This window comes from Carcharhinus amblyrhynchos, chromosome 11, assembly GCF_965287045.1.
Source record: "Carcharhinus amblyrhynchos chromosome 11, sCarAmb.v2.hapA, whole genome shotgun sequence".
Lineage (NCBI taxonomy): Eukaryota > Metazoa > Chordata > Chondrichthyes > Carcharhiniformes > Carcharhinidae > Carcharhinus > Carcharhinus amblyrhynchos.
The window spans coordinates 57,209,850-57,229,187 of NC_137334.1; the positions used below are offsets into that span (position 1 = coordinate 57,209,850).

The following is a 19,338-nucleotide window of genomic DNA, read 5'->3' on the forward strand; positions in this document are numbered from 1 at the left end:
TCATTTGGAAATGGGGTTCGGGTCATTTTCTGTGCCATTTCAGGTGTGGAGAAATTTAAACAGGAAGATGCAGCCTGAATAATATGGCTGAAAGGAGATAGTCAACAAATCAGATAGCTTCACGCCATAATACGTACTAGCTGCTATTCTAATTTACAGTGAGACATCCATCTATTCACTACACACTAACTTCTCACACATCACTCAAAATATTTTCTGAAATATCTTCTCATTTAAGATTGTCTACCTCAGTAACTGAAACTTACACTGTCCAAAATAAGTGTTGAAACAAAAATTAGTGATTTCACAATATAACAATAGTGTATATATTATAATTATATAATGATTGTGCATTTGTCCTTTCATAACTTCTTTAAAGATTTACTTGTTGGCATCAGCCTCTGCCAAAAGCCTGACCTTGGACCTTTGCTCATAATGCATCAGCATTATTCCATCATGATATTGCTGGCATTTATTTCTTCAGCTTCAGGCTACTCAGCAGCTTGTCAAACACCCTTAAAAATTAAGAGGATAACTCTCAAAGCTTTGAAATAAAATTCTCGCTGAGTAATGTTTTGTTTTAAATATGTGAGCGGGGAAGAGAGGCTGAGAGGGAGTTGAAAGAGAGGTACAGTTTTTCTTCATTGATTACTGTTTCAAATTTTAGAAAAGGCATTAGTTGAAATTTGAAGGCAATTTATCATCTAAACCTCCGTTTTATTGACATAACATTTTAATTGTGTATGCATGTAGGACAGAAATTCTATTTTCTAACAACAATGAGATAGAAAGGGAAAAGAACAAACAGAAAGAGAGGGAAAATGTGTCATTCCATCTTCTAATTAGATTTAGGAAAAAATACTTGTGGAAGTAAATGGCTGAGGGGTAAGATATCAAACAGAAGGTGGAGAGGGTATAGAAGGAAAACCGGTTGAAAATAAGGGAGCACAAACTCTTTGGAGAATCAAATAAGAATTTGAGTTTAAGGCTACTGGTTAAGGATAAGCTGAATTATTGAGGTGCAATAAAGAAGGTTGATAAATGGGACAGTTCAAAGGAAAAGAGGTGAGAACAATGATGGGAGTGAGTGAGTTACAGCAAGAAAAATGGTGAAATAACTCTCAGAGACCAGTGTCCCTTCACCAACTTCCCTTTACTTACAAACATCGCCACTCCTAAGAGTGGTTCAGGTACAAAGTCAGAATCTGGAGTGTCAGTAAAACTGACACTTCTCAATATAAATGTACAGGTGAGATTGGGGCAGGCAATCATTGCCTTAATTGGGGAATGTCTACTCCAAAGGGCCTCATAGCGGTCATTGTAAATGGGGAGTAAAAAGGTGATGCTGTAGGCAATGTTTAAGATTCCCCACCAGGGTAACTTAGTGGAAAGATGAGCTAGGGCCAGGAGAGACATAAATGGCAGTTGTTTTTTCTCCTTAAGGTGGTGGTGTAATACGTCAAAAACATAGGGAAATAGTAGTTTGGAGAAGATAAATTTGGTAGCTTTGAGAGGAAGTGGCTGAAGAATTTGGGCAATTTATAATGTTTGGGAGTGAGACTGGGTGAAGTATAAATAATGGGGGAAAGAATAGAAAAGGAGGCATTGCTACCACGTACTGTGCACAAACCCCACCCAAAATGTTGCCTCTAACATTGCGTGGTTCCGATTTCCCGCAAGATATATTTAGCTCAGTAGAATTATAATTAACATAACTGCAGTTTTGAGAATGTTTCCCATTCTCAATACAAACACCATTGGCTGAATTAAGAGTTCTCAATATGAACTTCATCACCAACCTGTTCAGAGGGATAATATTATAGAGTCATGGCAAAAAGTTTAGAATCTTATAGAATTCTTAAATGAAATGAAAACGTACATCTATTATGTAGAAAATTCCTGGTGAGCCTTTTATCTAGGTAGATAAAACCCCAAATTCTTGGATAATCAGCAACTGTATTCTAACTATATCCATAGAAGGGAGTTAATTTAATATAATGAAACAGGCAGTATATTTGTTATCTGGAATTATATTTCCAATCCTTCACTATTGCTGGGTGAAAAACCTGGACCTCCCTTACTATCAGAATGGCGAGTGAACCTATACCACATGGATGGCAACTACAATCCTAATGGAGGTCTTTTTGTTTCTTCTTGCATCTAACTGTTTGGAATGTACCAAATGAAAATAGGAATGAAAATAGTGTTGTCTTTGGAAGAAAGTTTCAGTTTTCTGTTTGCTATCTTGCTGACATCAGAGTTTGGCTACAAACACACCAATTGGATGGATTGTACCAGCCCTCTGGAGGGGGACTGGGAAGTGGGAGGACACTTTTGTCTTCTTGCCACCATGGGATATTCCCAGAATGGTGCAAATGCCCACTGACCAGGGACAGGTAGGGATGAAGGGAATGGCCTATCCTTTTGGGCACTCTGTGGCCTACAGATGGACCTCCAGCTCTGATGCCAGTGCTAGGGAGTTCACCCCACCACCCCTCCATCACTGGGACCTACATGCCTGGCATTAGTGCAATAAAAAAATCTTATATGCCCTTTGAGGGCATCTCAACATAAAGATTCTTGCTTCTCCCTGCAGCCTCAGTAGTGGGCATAACTATCAGCTGCCGAGGCTGCCAGGTCTCTGATCATCCTTAAACGGATAGAGGTCATGGCAGCACGCTCTTAATTGGTTGCCGGCAGTAAAATTTGCACCCAGAGTCTCAATGACCACTCATCCAGCTTCAGGCCTCACTTTCAGTCCTGGCAGCAGGATTTCACTCTTGCCAGTAAAGCTCTGATTGATATGTGTCACTACTGGAAGATCACGGCCAGAATTTCAGTGCAGCCCACGGCAATTGGCATGATAGCGGACCTACTAAGAAAATTGGGTGGGAATATCTTCCATTTTCCAGGAATGGGAAAACTTCCTTCAATTTAGTGGGGGTGACAGGAAGACCCGCTGGAACTTACGGATGGTTCAGGTCTCTCCCAATGCTCCTAAAGGATGCCCACCAAACCCTGTAGCCTTGTAGCTGTGGGACCCCTCGTTCACACAAACTCTGTGCCCAATCAAGGGCATTGGCATCCGGATGCTAAAAGCCATCTGGTCTCCTGGATAGAAGCAACACACAACTCCCTAGTTTCTCCAACCCAATCACTGGAACTGAATTCCGCCCTATAATTGCTGCCTGATCCTTCCACGCAGCCAAAATAAACTCCATCATCATATTAGTTTAGTTTAGTTTTGCTCTACGCATTTTAATTAATCATTTGTCTTCTGCTGCAGGTTACAGATGGGGACATCAGGATTGCAGGGATTTTTAACAGCAGCATTTCAATTCAAAATGGGGCATCCACCATTATCAGTTCTTACCTAGCTTCAGACAGAAGGAGAAAAGATCTACCAGATATGCCAACTTCTGCTTCTGGTCATGAAGAGTCCACTTTGTGGGGTGTAATTCAAATTTGGCAGGACACAAAATCAGGGGAGGTGAAACAGCCACCCTTTTCCAATTTTCCTTTTGTTGAACTTTGCTATCAATGCTTAATGATACAAATCTCCCTCAGCCATCTCCATTGTGAGTGAATACATCTGACAACAGGATACCACAGTTGGAATAATTTGAGGTGTAACAATCAAATAAAGCTCTGAATCATCCAGACCGTTTTACTAATTAATGTATGTATACTTTAAAAGGATCTAAATAGCTCCAAGTTATTGGGTGACATGGATTTTGGAACCAACAACTGAGCAATATTGTGTCCCAATTGTATCAATTTTCACTCCAATTAATTATACCACTTGAAATATGGATATTGCATTTCACCAACATTGGCATTGCAATGAAAATAAAAAAATATTGTACAGCACTTAATACAACCCTGACTTTTAATTAAGATTAATATTTTACTAGTGAGGCCCTAACATCATTAGTAAAAGCTGCTAACCTCTTGGCTATCTTCCACAGTGCATGTTTTGTGCAGTAGTGTATAACACATTTTCACGGCATCAAATGCTGCATGGATCAGCTGTGACACTGTGATCTTTGACATTTTCAATCTGGAATAGGGAACTGAACTGAGAATTCCTTCTGCCAATGGAGCTGTTTTGGAATAAACTTTATATTTATCAGTTGTTTACTTAATGTACAATTTACTAATTGGCTGGCACAAATGATAGTAAATGTATCCAAAGAAGAGTAAATTACTCATTAACTAATAGGCAGAGGAAGCAGTGCCATACCACCTTTTCCTTTAGCGGAAGATCAGAAGTGATCAGCGTGTGTTTGCGTAAGCATGAGTATATGTCCTTTCTCTCAAGAACTACAAGTACCAACTACCCTGAGCTCACTTCTTCCTTCCTGGCACTGAGACGAAGGCCTGCATTTCAGTCCTTTTGGAAGTGGTCCTAATACCTGCCAATGTGAAACTACCGCTAAGCCACTGCACTTTTCTCTCAAAAACCTAAGGAGGCATGAAGCTGGGTTGGGAGCCAGGCATCTGCCCTCCCTTGCTCGACTGTCACTGGGAGGGAGGCAAGTACATTCGTGTTGCAACATTTAAAAAGGTTCAGCCAATTAAAGGGCAAGATGACAGAAACAGCAGAAGTCGCGTGGGTGTCAGCAGCTGGGGGGGTGGGGGGGGGGGTGGTTCTATTGTGAAGCAGCTTTTTAATTATGCTCCAGCAACTTCTCACATCTAATAATGCTTTCATCTACATTCATATAAAAAAAATTGCAACTGAGTGCTAATACTTCCTATTTTACAGCTAGCATTCACAGTCAAAAGCAATTTACTTGAGGAAATATTTCAGACTTATTCTCTAACTAAATTTAAGGGCTACTTGATAAAGCAGTTGTAATTTTCAATAATCTAACATTTTGCAAGGATATTTGCAATCATCAATTAAGAGTACATTACTGCCTATGCATGAGGATCATCCAAATGCAGCAGGCATGCACTGAAGTATGAAATGACCTGTGAGGGAACAATGCCTTTTCAAATATTATCTGCAGAAATGATTAGAGCCATTAATTTCAAATTGAAAATGAAATCAGTGGTTATAGAGTATAGCTACTTTATGATTATTTGCTTCTGCAAGTAGCATGTCATAAATAATTCCAGACTGCTGATTTATGTAGTGATAATGCACTGATTAAAATTCCAAATAATGTTATTTGCAATGGGATTTACAAATATGAGAATTTTATAAAAGCCTGGATGGTGTAATGGGAAATTCTGTGTTGGCAGTCAACACTCTTGTTAATGCAGAAATGGTAGGAACAATAACTCTTTTATGTGATGAATGTTTTTAATTTCAAGCTGTTATAATATTGGCCCTACAGATAAATATAAAGTTGGGAGTGGTTGGGAAACATGCACAATAATTAATAAGCTACTCCCTTCTTGTTTTGTTTCTCCCTTGGGTGTGGTGTGGTTCCAAGGACATCACATGCATTATGGCTCCTCATTCAATACAGTGTTGTTCCCGTGTGATCTCAATGGTAATGGTATCAGAGCCCATCCTGAATGTAGCCTCTCTGATATCCACACATCTGTGCTTTTCAGCAAGAACTGCAGGACAGCTCTCAAAAGCAAGAACTCTGCCTGGTTTTCTCCTCCCTGACTGAAGATTCTTAATGCTTGGTTTAAAAGCTGAAATCTTCCTATTCTGCAGGGTGCCTGCAACTGACTCAACAATCTAGTGACCGAATAAACTGACTATGCCATCAGGTGAGTCCTTGCTGAGTTGTCCTCCAACTGAAATGAGGTAGAGTGATGATAGTGAAGGCTACTTATTACCCTAATAACAGCATATATAAGGTAGTGTACCAGGCATAATTACATTGGTGTTTCTACAGATGTGGAGTTGTACTCCCTGCCAATATCATATTAAATCTTAGTACCTCGTCACAGCTTTTAGCAAATGTTCCACATAAGAACTGGAATGAAAATAAACTGTTTAACAGGCAAAATGACCTCTAAGGTAATGAAACATAAAATGAATGCTAAAGAGAGGAAAGGTACCATCCCTCCCCTTGACCCAATCTATGCATGTCAATCTTAGTAATGTTGGGGCCTGAGATGGCGTTTCAGGTTGTTGAACTTTTAACAGAAAGATTGTCATCATATTATTTATAAGCCTATAAAATAATTTTTGTCAACAATTGACTTTTTTTAGATAATTTTCTTTGACTTAGGTATTAATTTTACACTGTGCCAGGGATATCATAATGATTTGAGCATTGCCAGGTTGAGGAACAGTTGCTGAGTTCTGATGGTATGTGATGGTGATACTTTGAAACTCTTCTTAACCCAAAAGTCTGGTTTAATCCAAACTTTCCCACATACTGTGGAGTTTTCACCTCGGTGGGTTCCACACTGTTGACAACATGGCTTCCAGTGGGAAGTAGTACTTGGAGCAAATAAGTAGCCTGTAGCTGTGATTTGGGAGCAAAGGGTTTGATCTGATTTCTGATCCCAGGGGTCCTTGCATGGAAGAAGGTTTTTGATGGAGGAGGGAGATTGCGGGGTGGGGAGGAAACATTTCTGCTCCTCCAGTCCCACAGTGACACTTGACCTTCTCCCCAAGTCAGTCCTAACCTTCCTTCAGCCTTCAGGATTCTCTACTGGCCATGATTAAGCTTGCAAAGCAGGTTAAATTATAGATTGCAGTCTCATTAAAATATTTAAAAATGAAGCAGACAGGTTGGAGGTGGGTTATAGTCAGGTTTGAAATGTAACATCTCACCCAACTCCAATCCCCAATTCTTGAGGTGGGTTGCTGGGGTTGGGGGGGGGGGGGGGGGGTGCGCAGGTGGTAGGTGGTTAAAAGTACTGCTCTGGTTCTCTGACTTAATTAGTGTTTCCAGCATTTTCATTGATGAAAATTTCTCAATTGGACTTGACAAGTGTGGTCATGACCAAGTCTGGACAATTTGATAATGAAAATATATTTTTCTAAAGTGGCATAGCGAGAATAGTGGGACTTCTACTCTCAAATATACTCACTTTAGTCTTGCTGAAGTCAGACACCAAAAAGAAGCTACATAAAGACCAAAGAATGAACCATTGAGTCTCTCCACTAGTAGTTGACTTGTAGTAACATTTATTAGGGCCAAGTAGCTTCCCTCATCTCTTAGTCTTAATCAATTAGTTACCCAAGAAGATCTAAGGTGATGATTTCAATGGAAGAGCAAATAAATAGATTTCCATATTGAGAAAAACATCTTCCATATTTCTTCCTTCACTTACATTCTTGCTATAATGAAGCCACATATTACAAATGTTTGCTGATACAATCTTTTACCTGAATTCACAGACAGGTCCAATGATGATGTGTCCAACTGGATGCTGCTATCATCAATCTGCCTGCTGTTTTGATCATTTTCCTCTTCAGTAACAGGGCTGCCATACAGATCCTGGGATGCCTGCTCATTGTTTTCCACAGCTGACTTGTCCAGTTTAGTGTCATCCACGTTGTTCTGCTCCTCAGTCACCAATTGTTCACCTGCTACATCTTGACTTTCTTCTGCTGCATCTACATAAAAGAGAATAAATGTACTAAGTCAACAATGTATGCATAAGTGACATGATGTTCTCAGTTGTTCAAACCTCCAGTTTTATTTTCTTTTTTTAACTAATTCTGCAATATGCACTACATCATCCAGATGCTTATTTGGCTTAGATCTGAACACTGTGGTCAGACGATTGTGGGTTCAAATTCAAAGTGTCATGGATCTGCCCATCAACAGGTAAAAACAGTAGTCAGACAACAGACAGCAGTAGCCAGCACTCAAGGGGGATTGTGAGATGCGACCTAACCCAACAATGAGATTAGTGGACAGAATCAGATATAAATAGCTACCATCAGAAAACAGCTTACACAGACAACTAGGAAATCAGGGGGAGTATAAAGATATTAATTTCGAGAGTCACAAAATGTGAGAGTTGCAGACAGCCCAGATACACAAAGGAGAAAACAATAGAGAAACAAGGGTATAATAGTCAGCATCTGCAGAAGCAGGCGGTTAGTTTAACATCTCACAGCCAAGAAAACATTGTAACATCGAAGAGCTGGAGAGGCCAGGTCTACAGCTCAGAGTCTGAGAGGCTATTTTAACATCTAACAAAAAAATGCAAGAATCTTCATAAAAAACCTTCACAATTTAATTATCTTTGCTGGACTTGGAGAAAACATTTCCCAGAATTGATTGCCCTCTTTGTGTGGTAACTATAAGCTGGACTTGATTTACTGATTTATTTACTACGGATGTTGATTGGGAGTGGGAAAGTGGCCAGAGCTCTTCCTGAAGTTCTCCAATATTAGCTTCTAAAAAAAGACACTGCTGTTCATTATTTATCAGTCAATAAATATCTCCTGAACTGTTAGTTGATTTGTTCTCATGGTCCCTCATGGTTGATTGGTGCAGAAGGTGAAGGCGCGTAGAATCAGAGGTGAGCTGGCAAGGTGGATACAAAACTAGCTCGGTCATAGAAGACAGAGGGTAGCAGTGGAAGGGTGCATTTCTGAATGGAGAGCTGTGACTAGTAGCGTTCCTCAGGGATCAGTGCTGGGACCTTTGCTGTTTGTAATGTATATAAATGATTTGGAGAAAAATGTAACTGGTTTGATTAGTAAGTTTGCGGATGACACAAAGGTTGGTGGATTTGCGGATAGCGATGAGGACCATCAGAGGATACAGCAGGATATAGATCAGTTGGAGACTTGAGCAGAGAAATGGCAGATGGAATTTAATCCAGATAAATGTGAGGTAATGCATTTTGGAAGGTCTAATAAACATAGGAAATATACAGTAATTGGCAGAACCCTTAAGAGTATTGATAGGCAAAGGGATCTGGAAAGTGGCAATGCAGGTGGAGAAGGTAGTCAAGAAGTCATACAGCATGCTTGCCTTCATCAGCCGGGGCACTGAGTTTAAAAATTGGCAAGTAATGTTGCAGCTGTATAAAACCTTAGTTAGGCTGCACTTGGAATATAGTGTTCAATTCTGGTCACCATACTACCAGAAGGATGTGGAGGCTTTGGAGACGGTACAGAAAAGATTTACCAGGATGCTGCCTGGCATGGAGGGCATTAGCTATGAGGAGAGGTTGGAGAAATTTGATTTGTTTTCACTGGAACAATGGAGGTTGAGGGGCAACCTGATAGAAGTCTACAAGATTATGAGAGGAATGGACAGGATGGATAGTCAGAAGCTTTTTTCCAGGGTGGAAGAGTGAATTACCTGGGGGCACAGTTTTAAAGTACAAGGGGCAAGGTTTAATGGAGATGTACGAGGCAGGTTTTTTACACAGAGGTTGGTGGGTTCCTGGAACTCGTTGCCGGGGGAGGTAGTGGAAGTGGATACAGTAATGACTTTTAAGAGGCGTCTTGACAATACACGAATAAGATGGGAATAGAGGGATATGGTCCCTGGAAGGGTAAGGTAGGTTTTGGTTAAGTCGGGCAGCATGGTCATTGCAGGCTTGGAGGGCCGAAGGGCCTGTTTCTGTGCTGCAAATTTTTTTTGTTCTTTGTTCTTTGTACCAAATATCCAAAAACAAGGTAACAAGCTAACACATCACAATTTTCCTCTTCTCAATGAACAAACTTATCACCTAGCCAAGACTAGAAATAGTTTTAGTCAGGAGGGCAAAAAGGCCTGTGGCACTCACTGAAGCAATATATAAGTGTAACACCACACTTCATTGTTCTCGAGAATTGAAGACTGATAAGAATCAGAAAGTAGGCATTTCAATTGATTTTCAATGTAGTGGAATACATGCACAATAACATGTATAAAAAAGGTTAACTCAAAGGTAGCTGTAGTTGCAGAATCGAAATGTTTACCACCCACATTTTAGAAAAGATCATAGCTAAATATTATTGTGTCCAGTGTCTTAAATCGCATGACCTTACAACTTCTAAGATAAAAAGATAAACTCATATATGAAGGGAAGAAAGTGCCCCGTAATTTACTGTAGCTTTATGCTTTTACAGTTGAAATACACCAACATTCAGTAGAACTTGTCGACATCTTACTTTCACCTCTGAAACATGATTTTCTGGCAGACAAAACATGCACTATGATTATGTCAGTGTACTGCAGGTTAAAAAATCTATCTTTTTTTTAAATAGGATGGACCTCTGGCATTTGGAAAGCGAAAGTTTTTTAGCTTTGAATAAAGGGGATGTTGTTCCGTTATTTTCTTATTTTACAGTGCTCTATTCCCATTGAGAATGGTCAAAGATACTGAGTAAAATAACAGCACCCATTAACTTCAGCATTGTACCTCATAACCTCAGTTTGGAAATACACACATTGTGCAGAAACAACCAGGTTCACTAATGGAAATATCCAAAGTATTTTAATTTCATAATAAAATCAGTAGGCCATAAATACAAAAAATTGCATTTACAGTGCGCTGCATAAGCATTGTATCTTACAATGGCTGTTTAATTATAATCCTCACTCACTACTCTTCAAAACATTAAATCATTTATTCTTTTTACTGTTATGCACCAAGTAGGTGTGTACACAGTTCCAAAATTCTCATTTGCAAAATAACTCAAAGTAAATGAATGGAGGTCATTCATTAATTCTGGATAATAATTAAATTCATATTTTTAAAAGGTAATCGAGCACATCAGATCAGAAACATTTTATTTGTTTTTTTCAAAAACCACAATGAAATGAAGGGTTACTTAATACTACAACCGCATTTAATACATTTTGAGCTGGTTCTCCTTCTATGTGGGACCAGCAGTAGCCTGGAGTGGAGCCTCTTTGAAGTTAGAACATAAGAACATAAGAAATAGGAGCAGGAGTAGGCCATCTAGCCCTTCGAGCCTGCCCCGCCTTCAATAAGATCATGGCTGATCTGTCGTGGCTCGGTTCCACTTTCCCGCCCTCTCCCCATAACCCTTAATCCCCTCTCTTATCAAAAACCCATCAACCCGCATCTTAAAAATATTTAGCAAGGCAGCCTCCACCACTTCAACGGGCAGAGAATTCCAGAGATTCACCACCCTTTGAGTGAAGAAGTTCCTCCTCAACTCCGTTCTAAACCACCCCCCCTTTATCTTGAGGCTGTGCCCCCTAGTCCTACTGTCTTTTTTGAGCGGGAAGAGTCTCTCCACCTCTATCCTATCCATCCCATTCATCATCTTATACGTCTCAATGAGATCTCCCCTTATTCTTCTAAACTCTAATGAGTACAAGCCTAGTTTATTCAGCCTCTCCTCATAGCTCAACCCCCTCAACTCCGGTATCAGCCTAGTAAACCTCCTCTGCACTCCCTCCAAGGCCAAAAGTTAGTGACATTTATCAATCCACTGGAATTCATTAGCACCAATCATGGGAAAAACAGACCATTTGCCATCAAATGGTCCAAGCTAAACTAACATAACCAGCAGTTAATCATAACTAAGCATGTCTTTATTCAGCAATCACTTCCAGTGGCCTGCTTCACAATGGGTATTGTACTAAATATGGCAGTGAACGATGTGCTCCCTGTTAGTGGCTTCTTCATTTGCAGCTCTATAGCCCTGAGCTATGAAGTGAAATACACTGGACAGTGTAATAAGGGGAAGATTCAGTCGGTTGATTCAGGATGGCAAGGCTTATATTCTTAAGGGTAACGGGGGTAAATTCTAGAGCAAGGGAAGACAATCCCAAAAGAGCAGACTTCACTTTAGCCTGAAATGGCCCCAGTGTTATTGCTGAGGGAGAGTGTAAACGGGGCACAGTGGGGAGCAGTTAAAATATTACAGCAGGATTGAGAAACCTTTATGCTCTGATTTTAACTCTGGACCAGTTCAGGCAGGTACACAATGCTGTGAACTAAAAACTCTCCCATTCTTTCAGTTACTCCATTTGAACCTGACCAACTGGCTTCCCACCTCTTCTTGGAGGGAGGAACTGAAAAATCACATGGCTTAGAAGCTATCCTCCAACGAGAGGTTGCTAGCCTGTTCTGGTGTGTCCCAGGATGGTTTGTTTTAGGAGAGCGGGGGGGGATATGTAAAGGACAGGTGGAGGAGGGGATTACAATGAGACAGGCTTAAGTTTTCCTTGTGAGGTTTAGAGGAGCAGGTCAATTCCTTTGGGCCCGACAAGCAGAAGTAAAAATAATGAAAAACATATCTTCTTTGGGCCTCTTCTGGCACTAATGTGCAACGTTATAGGTTTGGGATAGCCTGAAAATCACTTGTGCTTCCTACTGGAGCCACCTTGTAAAAATTACAGTCAGGCCTGACGAACATCATGAGGACTCAATGTGCATTTGTTATAATGAGCTTTGCTGATCTGATGGGTGTGTCACTCCCAGCTCAGGGGAATTGGAATGAATCAGCACTCAACAAAGAGCTTGAGCAACGTTAACTGTACCACCAATTGGTTTCTATGGTTGGGTGGGATTAACATCATTCTTCAAATGAGAGGAGCAAACGATTGATAAAACTATTGGAATAAATAATAATAACGGGACCATTAGAAAATAAATACTGAGTCACGTAAGGAGATCCTGGACAGAATTTTACTGGTCTGCGCTGATGGCTTTGGAGGGGGAGCTGGTAAAATATCAGGGGAATGTGTCAAAGTGGAGCCCTGCCATCTTCCTGTCACCAGTCAAATTTCCCAAGGGAGGCTAGGGAATGGGACTGATCAGTGATTATGAAACAGCTTTTAAATTTTCCATGAGTTCCAAGGAGTGTCAGGACTCAGTTGCTAAATGGAAATGAGAGCATGTTGTCGGGTGATTAGAAATGATGGTATTGAGTACAGCTGCATTGTCAACCACCAAGGTTAAGCTCTAGTTAAACACAGGATGGAAAAGTCAGCGATAAAAGTTAAAGTTAAAGTTTATTTACTAGTCACAAGTAAGGCTTACATTAATACAATGAAGTCACTGTAAAATTCCCCTAGTCAGCATGCTTCGGCACCTGTTCAGGTCAATATACCTAATCTGCATGTCTTTTGCATAGTGCACACTCATACAGGAACAGTGTCTCCCATCTCCAGCGTAGCAAGGGCAGGCAGCACCAGGGAGGGGTTGAGAGACGTTATGCTACAAAGGCTCTAATTCTGAGTGTGTACACTGTATTCTGAATTTAACTCCTCCTATGAACAGGAATGAGAGAGAGAGAGAGACCAGTTCAGTCACATGGAACTCAGCTGCAAGAGCCAGGAGAGAACCAACCTCATGAGGGTGCAATGTGATGCTGACAAGGGGAGCACATAGGGCCATGAATGCAGGTTTATGCTCACATAAGATACTATCCAGTTGAAAGGATTTACAGATAATGGCTCAGTTCAGTGGAAATGTTGGAACACCAATGTTTTTGAAGGCCATGTCTGTCCATGCTGGTGGGAGAAAAGTTGGCTGCATGCTGGAAAAGGAGTTAAGGCCAATCTAATTTGGTGGCATCCATTGCCTGTGAAGATGACCACGGCACTCAATTTATATACGCAGACTTGCTCCAGGGATGGTTTGCAAACGTCGCTGGGATTTCCCAGTCAGTGGTCCCTCTGTGCATCAAGGAGATGGTGTGCTAATTACCAGTGTTCAGGGGAATACATTAGTTATTGTACCAATCAGGTCAGTCAAGGCAAGAGGGTGAAAGGATTCACACCATCGCTGGATTCTCTCAGGTGCAAGGGAATTGACTGCACACAAGAGGCTGTCAAGGCTCCCACAAAGCAGCCAGGTGCCTTAGTAAATAAGAAAGGATTCCACTCACAGTATGTTCAATTAGCCCATGACCATCACAAGAGGATGCTGCAACAGTGTGCATAGTTCCTGGGACCATTCATACATCCTGAGACAGTGCCAGGTAGGTGGCATTAACAGCTGAGACACCTGGACATCCAGGATCCAACCAAAAAAAATTCAGGTGGCATTAACAGCTGAATGTTTTTTTGGTTGGATCCTGGATGACAAAGGACATGTACTAAAGAAGGGCTAAAGAAATGGTTCTTACATTGTGCAGAACCCCATGACAGTGTTGAGGGCACCAGCAACCACTGCCATGGGACTACAAGGGTGACAATCACACAGATCATTGGCCTTCTGAAAATGGGGTTCAGAAGCCCAGATAGGTATGGTAGAGCCCTGCGGTATACCCCATCAGGGTCTAGTGTATTGTGGGATTATGCTGCACTCTACACAATCTGCCACTCCAGACCGAATAGTCTTGAAGAAACCTCCTCCTCTCCAAGGGAGGGTTGGTGAGATTCTGGACCAGGTGGCGAAAGGAAATGAATCCTTGGGTCCAAAGTCAATGGATATTGAGATATGTCCGAGGGAAACACACTTAAAAGCAAATGTTTCCCCTGATACGCTGTAAAATGGCCCTGAAAACAATTTAATCTTTTCCTTCAGGTAACATTGATGGCCTTTCCTTAAGCACCTCTATCTCTTCCCTGGCCCTGTCATTATATCATTCTAAAAGGTATATTCAACATTGCCTCTCGTTCACATCTTTTCACCCTCTTCAACTCCAGGGCTCACTATCTGGCAATGCCTCACAGGGTGAACAGTGGGAAGCTTTCTCCCAGGTCGGAGGTGACGATCACGAGGGGCCACAGGTTCAAGGTGGGGGCGGGGGGGGGGGGGGGGGGGGGCGGGCGAGGTTTAACTCAGATATCAGAGGGTCGTATTTCAAAACAGAGGGTGGTGGGGGCCTGGAATGCACTGCCAAGCAGGGTGGTGAAGGCAGACATGCTGGGATCATTTAAGACTTATCTGGATAGCCACATGGGAATGGAGGGATACAAACGAATGGTCTAGTTGGACCAATGAGCGGCGCAGGCTTGGAGGGCCGAAGGGCCTGTTTCCTGTGCTGTATTGTTCTTTGTTCTTTGTTCCTTGGGTGCTGAAGTGAGCAGATGAACTCCTATAAATTGCATGACAAGGACTTTAGATTTGCATATACATTTAAAGCTTTGGCATTCCACAAGATACTAGCACCAAATGAAACCCCAGGTGCAGCTTGGTGGATTTAGGTGAATGCTTCCACAAGCTCCTACATTGTGCTCTCCCAGTGCCTGTGATTGTTGCGGAAGCAGGCAGCTGCTGTTACTGCTCAGGTACATGAGATGGATGGCTGGGCCTTGGGTGACCAAATCCTAGAGGGAGCCAGCAAATTTGGGATCCCTGCATCTGTACGGGAATCACCTCTGTCATTAGGGCTTCAAGCTCTGTTCATATCACTGTCAAAGGGGACAAAGATTCACCATCAACACCAGGAATGCCTTGAGGTGAGCACCCAAAAGTCTCAGGCAGTCATTCCTCCACCCTTTTATGGCCATCTGTCCTCTCCTGCTTCCCTGGAGTGGTGGAACACCCAGTAATGAGTCCAGACATCTCAGGACAAGATTACCCAAACACTGTTCAATACAGCTCATGGATGAGACCATATTGTGGGAGTCAGTACACACCTCCTGCACCCACGTGGTGGTATGCTGCCGCTGGCTCCCCATTGGAGTTGCTACTTTCACAATGGAGGAGGCCATTTGCTCATAGGCCAGAGAAATGTCACCATTCAATGGATGTATGGACTCCTCCATCATATTTACACGGGTGTCAACAGCCTTTAGGTACTTCGTCAGGTGTCCACACATTCTTGTGCTGCTGGTCCAGCATCTGCCATTTACTGATGACTCCTGAAGTTGGCTATCCGAAGCAAACTTTCCTCTCTCCTTTGAGGGCAAGTATCTGCAGTTGGCATTGCCTCCATTCATTACCTGTGTGTGTGAACATCGCTCACCAGCTGATACTACCAATTCTAACTGCACAACAATGCTCACTGATGTGGGATTATCTGCAATGATGGAGGGTGCACTGGGTTGGTGTGACAACGTCTCCTCGCATGGCAGATCCACCTCTGAGGGCTCATGTGGTCCTGGAACCATCACTGTTCCCTCATGTGTTCTGGGACTTGCAGGCATTGCTATCAATTCCTGCTGCCTGTCCTTAGTCCGGATGTTCCTTTGCTTCTCAACACCCACAGAGGCACCACAGTCAGCATTTGTAGATGCTTTCATGACCATCTCCATGGCATTGCTCACTCTGTATGAGCTCCATAGCCATCTCACTCTCAGTGACAGGCTGCCCTGCTGCAACCCAACCTACTTCACTAGAGTCACTAGATCTCTGAATAGCGCCCCAGTCTCAGTTCTTCTCCACTCCCTGGCATTGTAAGCATGCTTTCCTGCAAATACAGTACACTGTCACCCTTAACTCACTGTCTAGCTGTGCCACTCAATCTGCATCCCTTTTGTCATAAAGATGTGCTAAATGGACTTAATTTGATATCTCATCAGCTGGTTTCACATCCTTTTTTAAAGAGGGACATTTCACTGAACATTAGATGCTGACTTAAAATGGCTGCCAATTTGCATCTCTGTGGCCACAGTCTGGTCCATGGAGATGTTAAAGTCTGTGGAGCCCCAACAGATAATAACCTCCATGGAGGTGTGAAAAGCTTTCTTCCTACCTCATCCAAATGGAAAAAATTAGCATTCAGGAATGAATTACTGGAACATGAAAACGTGATCATCTCAACTAACGCAATGGTTAAGAGCAGCCATGTGTCAGGCATGAGATCATCAACCCCCTTTTACAATATGCACCCAGCACAAAGAGAGGTCACGTGATACAACCTTCGGCCTGGATGCGTGAATTTGGGATTTGGCAGAGATATTCTAGTTGCAGGAGGGAGCAGCCGTCTTCTTTCTCTCCCTACAAGATTCCATCTAAGCTTTGGACCCTGCTTTGTTGAGTTAAATGTGTGTCTACATTTATACAACAGCTAGAAGCTCTCTACTAAACGTTTTTGGATTCCAGTGTTTCCAGGAGTGAAAAAAGGGACAGGTGCCAGCCATGACACTGAAAAGTCACTGTCTCAGCTGAAGAACCACTCTCTGGATACAATCAGTGAATTTTGAGTAACTCTTTTTTGAATCTGTATTTCAATTTAACTGAGTTTAACATCTGATACTTTGTAAATTTGTATATTTGCCATATGCTTGGAGCTTGAGTGTGCACTTGCACATGTTAGTGAAAAGTAGGACATATTTGTACATATTTAACATATTAATAATTTTACCTGAATGGGCTTTAGCATAAAAAAGTTAATCCCTTACATATTTAATCCAAGAATACCTGTCTGTCTTAATTTTTACAAACTGCATACAGCCAAGCATATATCAAACTGGCAATGCCTCTTTTTAAAATTCATAGGGTGCGATCTTACCAGCTGTTCACACTGCATTCTCGCTGCAGTGAGGTCGGAGAGTTTGGCAGCCAGCCAAATCTCCATCTACTGTAGCAGGATGAGAAAATCCCACTGGCGTGAACAGTAATGAAATTCTGGCCATAATCTCTGCTGCAACCAAGCAAGGAATGATAAAAGACAAGAGGACTCATTACACCCCTCCTCACCTGGTTATAATACTCCAGTACTATGCCACCAGGAGAATGCAAGCAGTCTTGTTAATGCAACAAACACCTCTGACTGACCAGCTGGCAATAAGACCTTTTGGTTAAGATCAGGCTCAGGACAGGGTGCAATGCCTCATCTTGTCAGCTGTGATCTTGTTTGTCCCTTTTATGGAGACCATAAATTGGATTCAAATGGATTTTGAATTTATTTTTTGGAGCAAGCATGAAATGGAATTGGGTTTTCCCAGTCCATTCTAAGCACTGGCTTTATAACTTTAAGGATGGAGCAAAATTTTACACCAGAATTCCCATTACTGGCCATTTATTATTAGCCAGCTCCCTCTGACTACTGAATGTTAACTGGCTGCAGACAGGGCAATATTTTACCATCTGCCCTTGTCACCGCACAGCTCAAATTTGATCTTGGTGTCGGGACTTCCTCATGACTGGGAAGATCCTGCCCACCAGGTCAAAAGTTTGGTCAAAAACATAGGTCTTAAGGAGTGTCTTAAAGGAGGAAAGTGACGGAGAGGAGCAGAGAGACTAGGGAGGGAATTCCAGCGCCAAGGACCTAGACAACTAGGCACCAATAAATGCAAAAAGCAACACAAATAAATGGTTACACAAAACTAACAGAAGAAAAGAAACAGACTGTATTAGGTCATGAAAGATTTAAGGAAAAGGGTAAGGAGTTAAAATGATGAATGAGAAAATTCAGGAATGCACAAAGTATTCAAAATCACACAGAAGTAATTAAATACATTAATAACCAGGGAAGGATACGACAGAGTTGCTATAACAAAAGCATGGCTTAAGATTGGGCAGGTCTTAAGGACTTAATATGCCTGGAAATACCATTCGTGTGGCAGTATCACAGCATGCGAGTATGAGAATGTTGCATTAAGACAGAATCGCCATGGACACAGCTAACAAATAAGAAAACAATTTTCCTGTTCAGAAGTCATTAAAAGAGGTAATTTATAATTATTGTCACGAAGCAAGTGGAATGGTTAGAAGAATTTTCTTTTATTTTGAGAAGCATGTTGCAGCAGGTGGAACAGTTGAGGCTGACACAATTGTATATTTTCAAGGTAAATTGGCTAAGATGTTGTGACAGAGGAAGATACAGAACTATAGGTGGAATTTAATTGACAGCATGCATCCAATGGTGGACCCAGAAGTATGCGGAGCTTCTGCTTTTTAAAAAAAAATTGGTCATGGGATGTGGGCGAATATTTATTGTCCATCCCTCAGGACATTTTCAAGTCACCCACATTGCTGTAGATCTGGAGTCACATGTAGGTCAGAACAACAGATTTACTTCCCTAAAGGGCATTATTGAACCAGATGGGTTTTCACAACCATCGACAATAGCCTCGTAGTTATCGTTAGACTTTTCATTCCAGATTTCTATTGAGTTCAAATTTCACCATCTGCCATGGTGGGATTTGAACCCCAGTCCCCAGAACATTTACCCTTGGTCTCTGGCTTATTAGTCCAGGACAATACCACTACTCTACTGCCTCCCCCTTGAGTCTACCTCTGAGGGCAAGGAACACAGATGACTCAGAGGACGCACCATCATATCCTTCCCCGACACGCTTAGCCATTGCCGACACAGTCACTTTGGTGGGAACATTCCCACAATTAGGCTCAGGGTCACACTCCGGTGAGACACATCACAGGCGCGTCCCAGAATGTGACAGTCAAGGGGGCTGACAGTTAGAGTCCAGGTCCACTGCTGAGCTCCAGGTTGATGACAGGCCTCTGGTACGGCTACATGAAGTATGCCGGGGTTGCAGTGACAGGCAGAAGAACACATGGCGGAGATACCAGAGTTTACAGACAGCGGACAGTGGAGGAGCCCATCCAAGCCATGAGTGCTATCAT

General features: G+C 42.0%; 1 protein-coding gene across 1 annotated transcript in view; it reads right to left on the bottom strand.

The window, feature by feature from the left end:
• ifih1 (interferon induced with helicase C domain 1) overlaps positions 1 to 19,338 on the bottom strand; it is a 115,492-nt gene that overhangs the window by 75,179 nt on the left and 20,975 nt on the right. Inside the window, exon 3 of the mRNA XM_080199166.1 lies at positions 7,310 to 7,540. Within this exon, the coding sequence (XP_080055292.1) occupies positions 7,310 to 7,540 (231 nt within the window). The remainder of the gene's footprint in view (positions 1 to 7,309; positions 7,541 to 19,338) is intronic.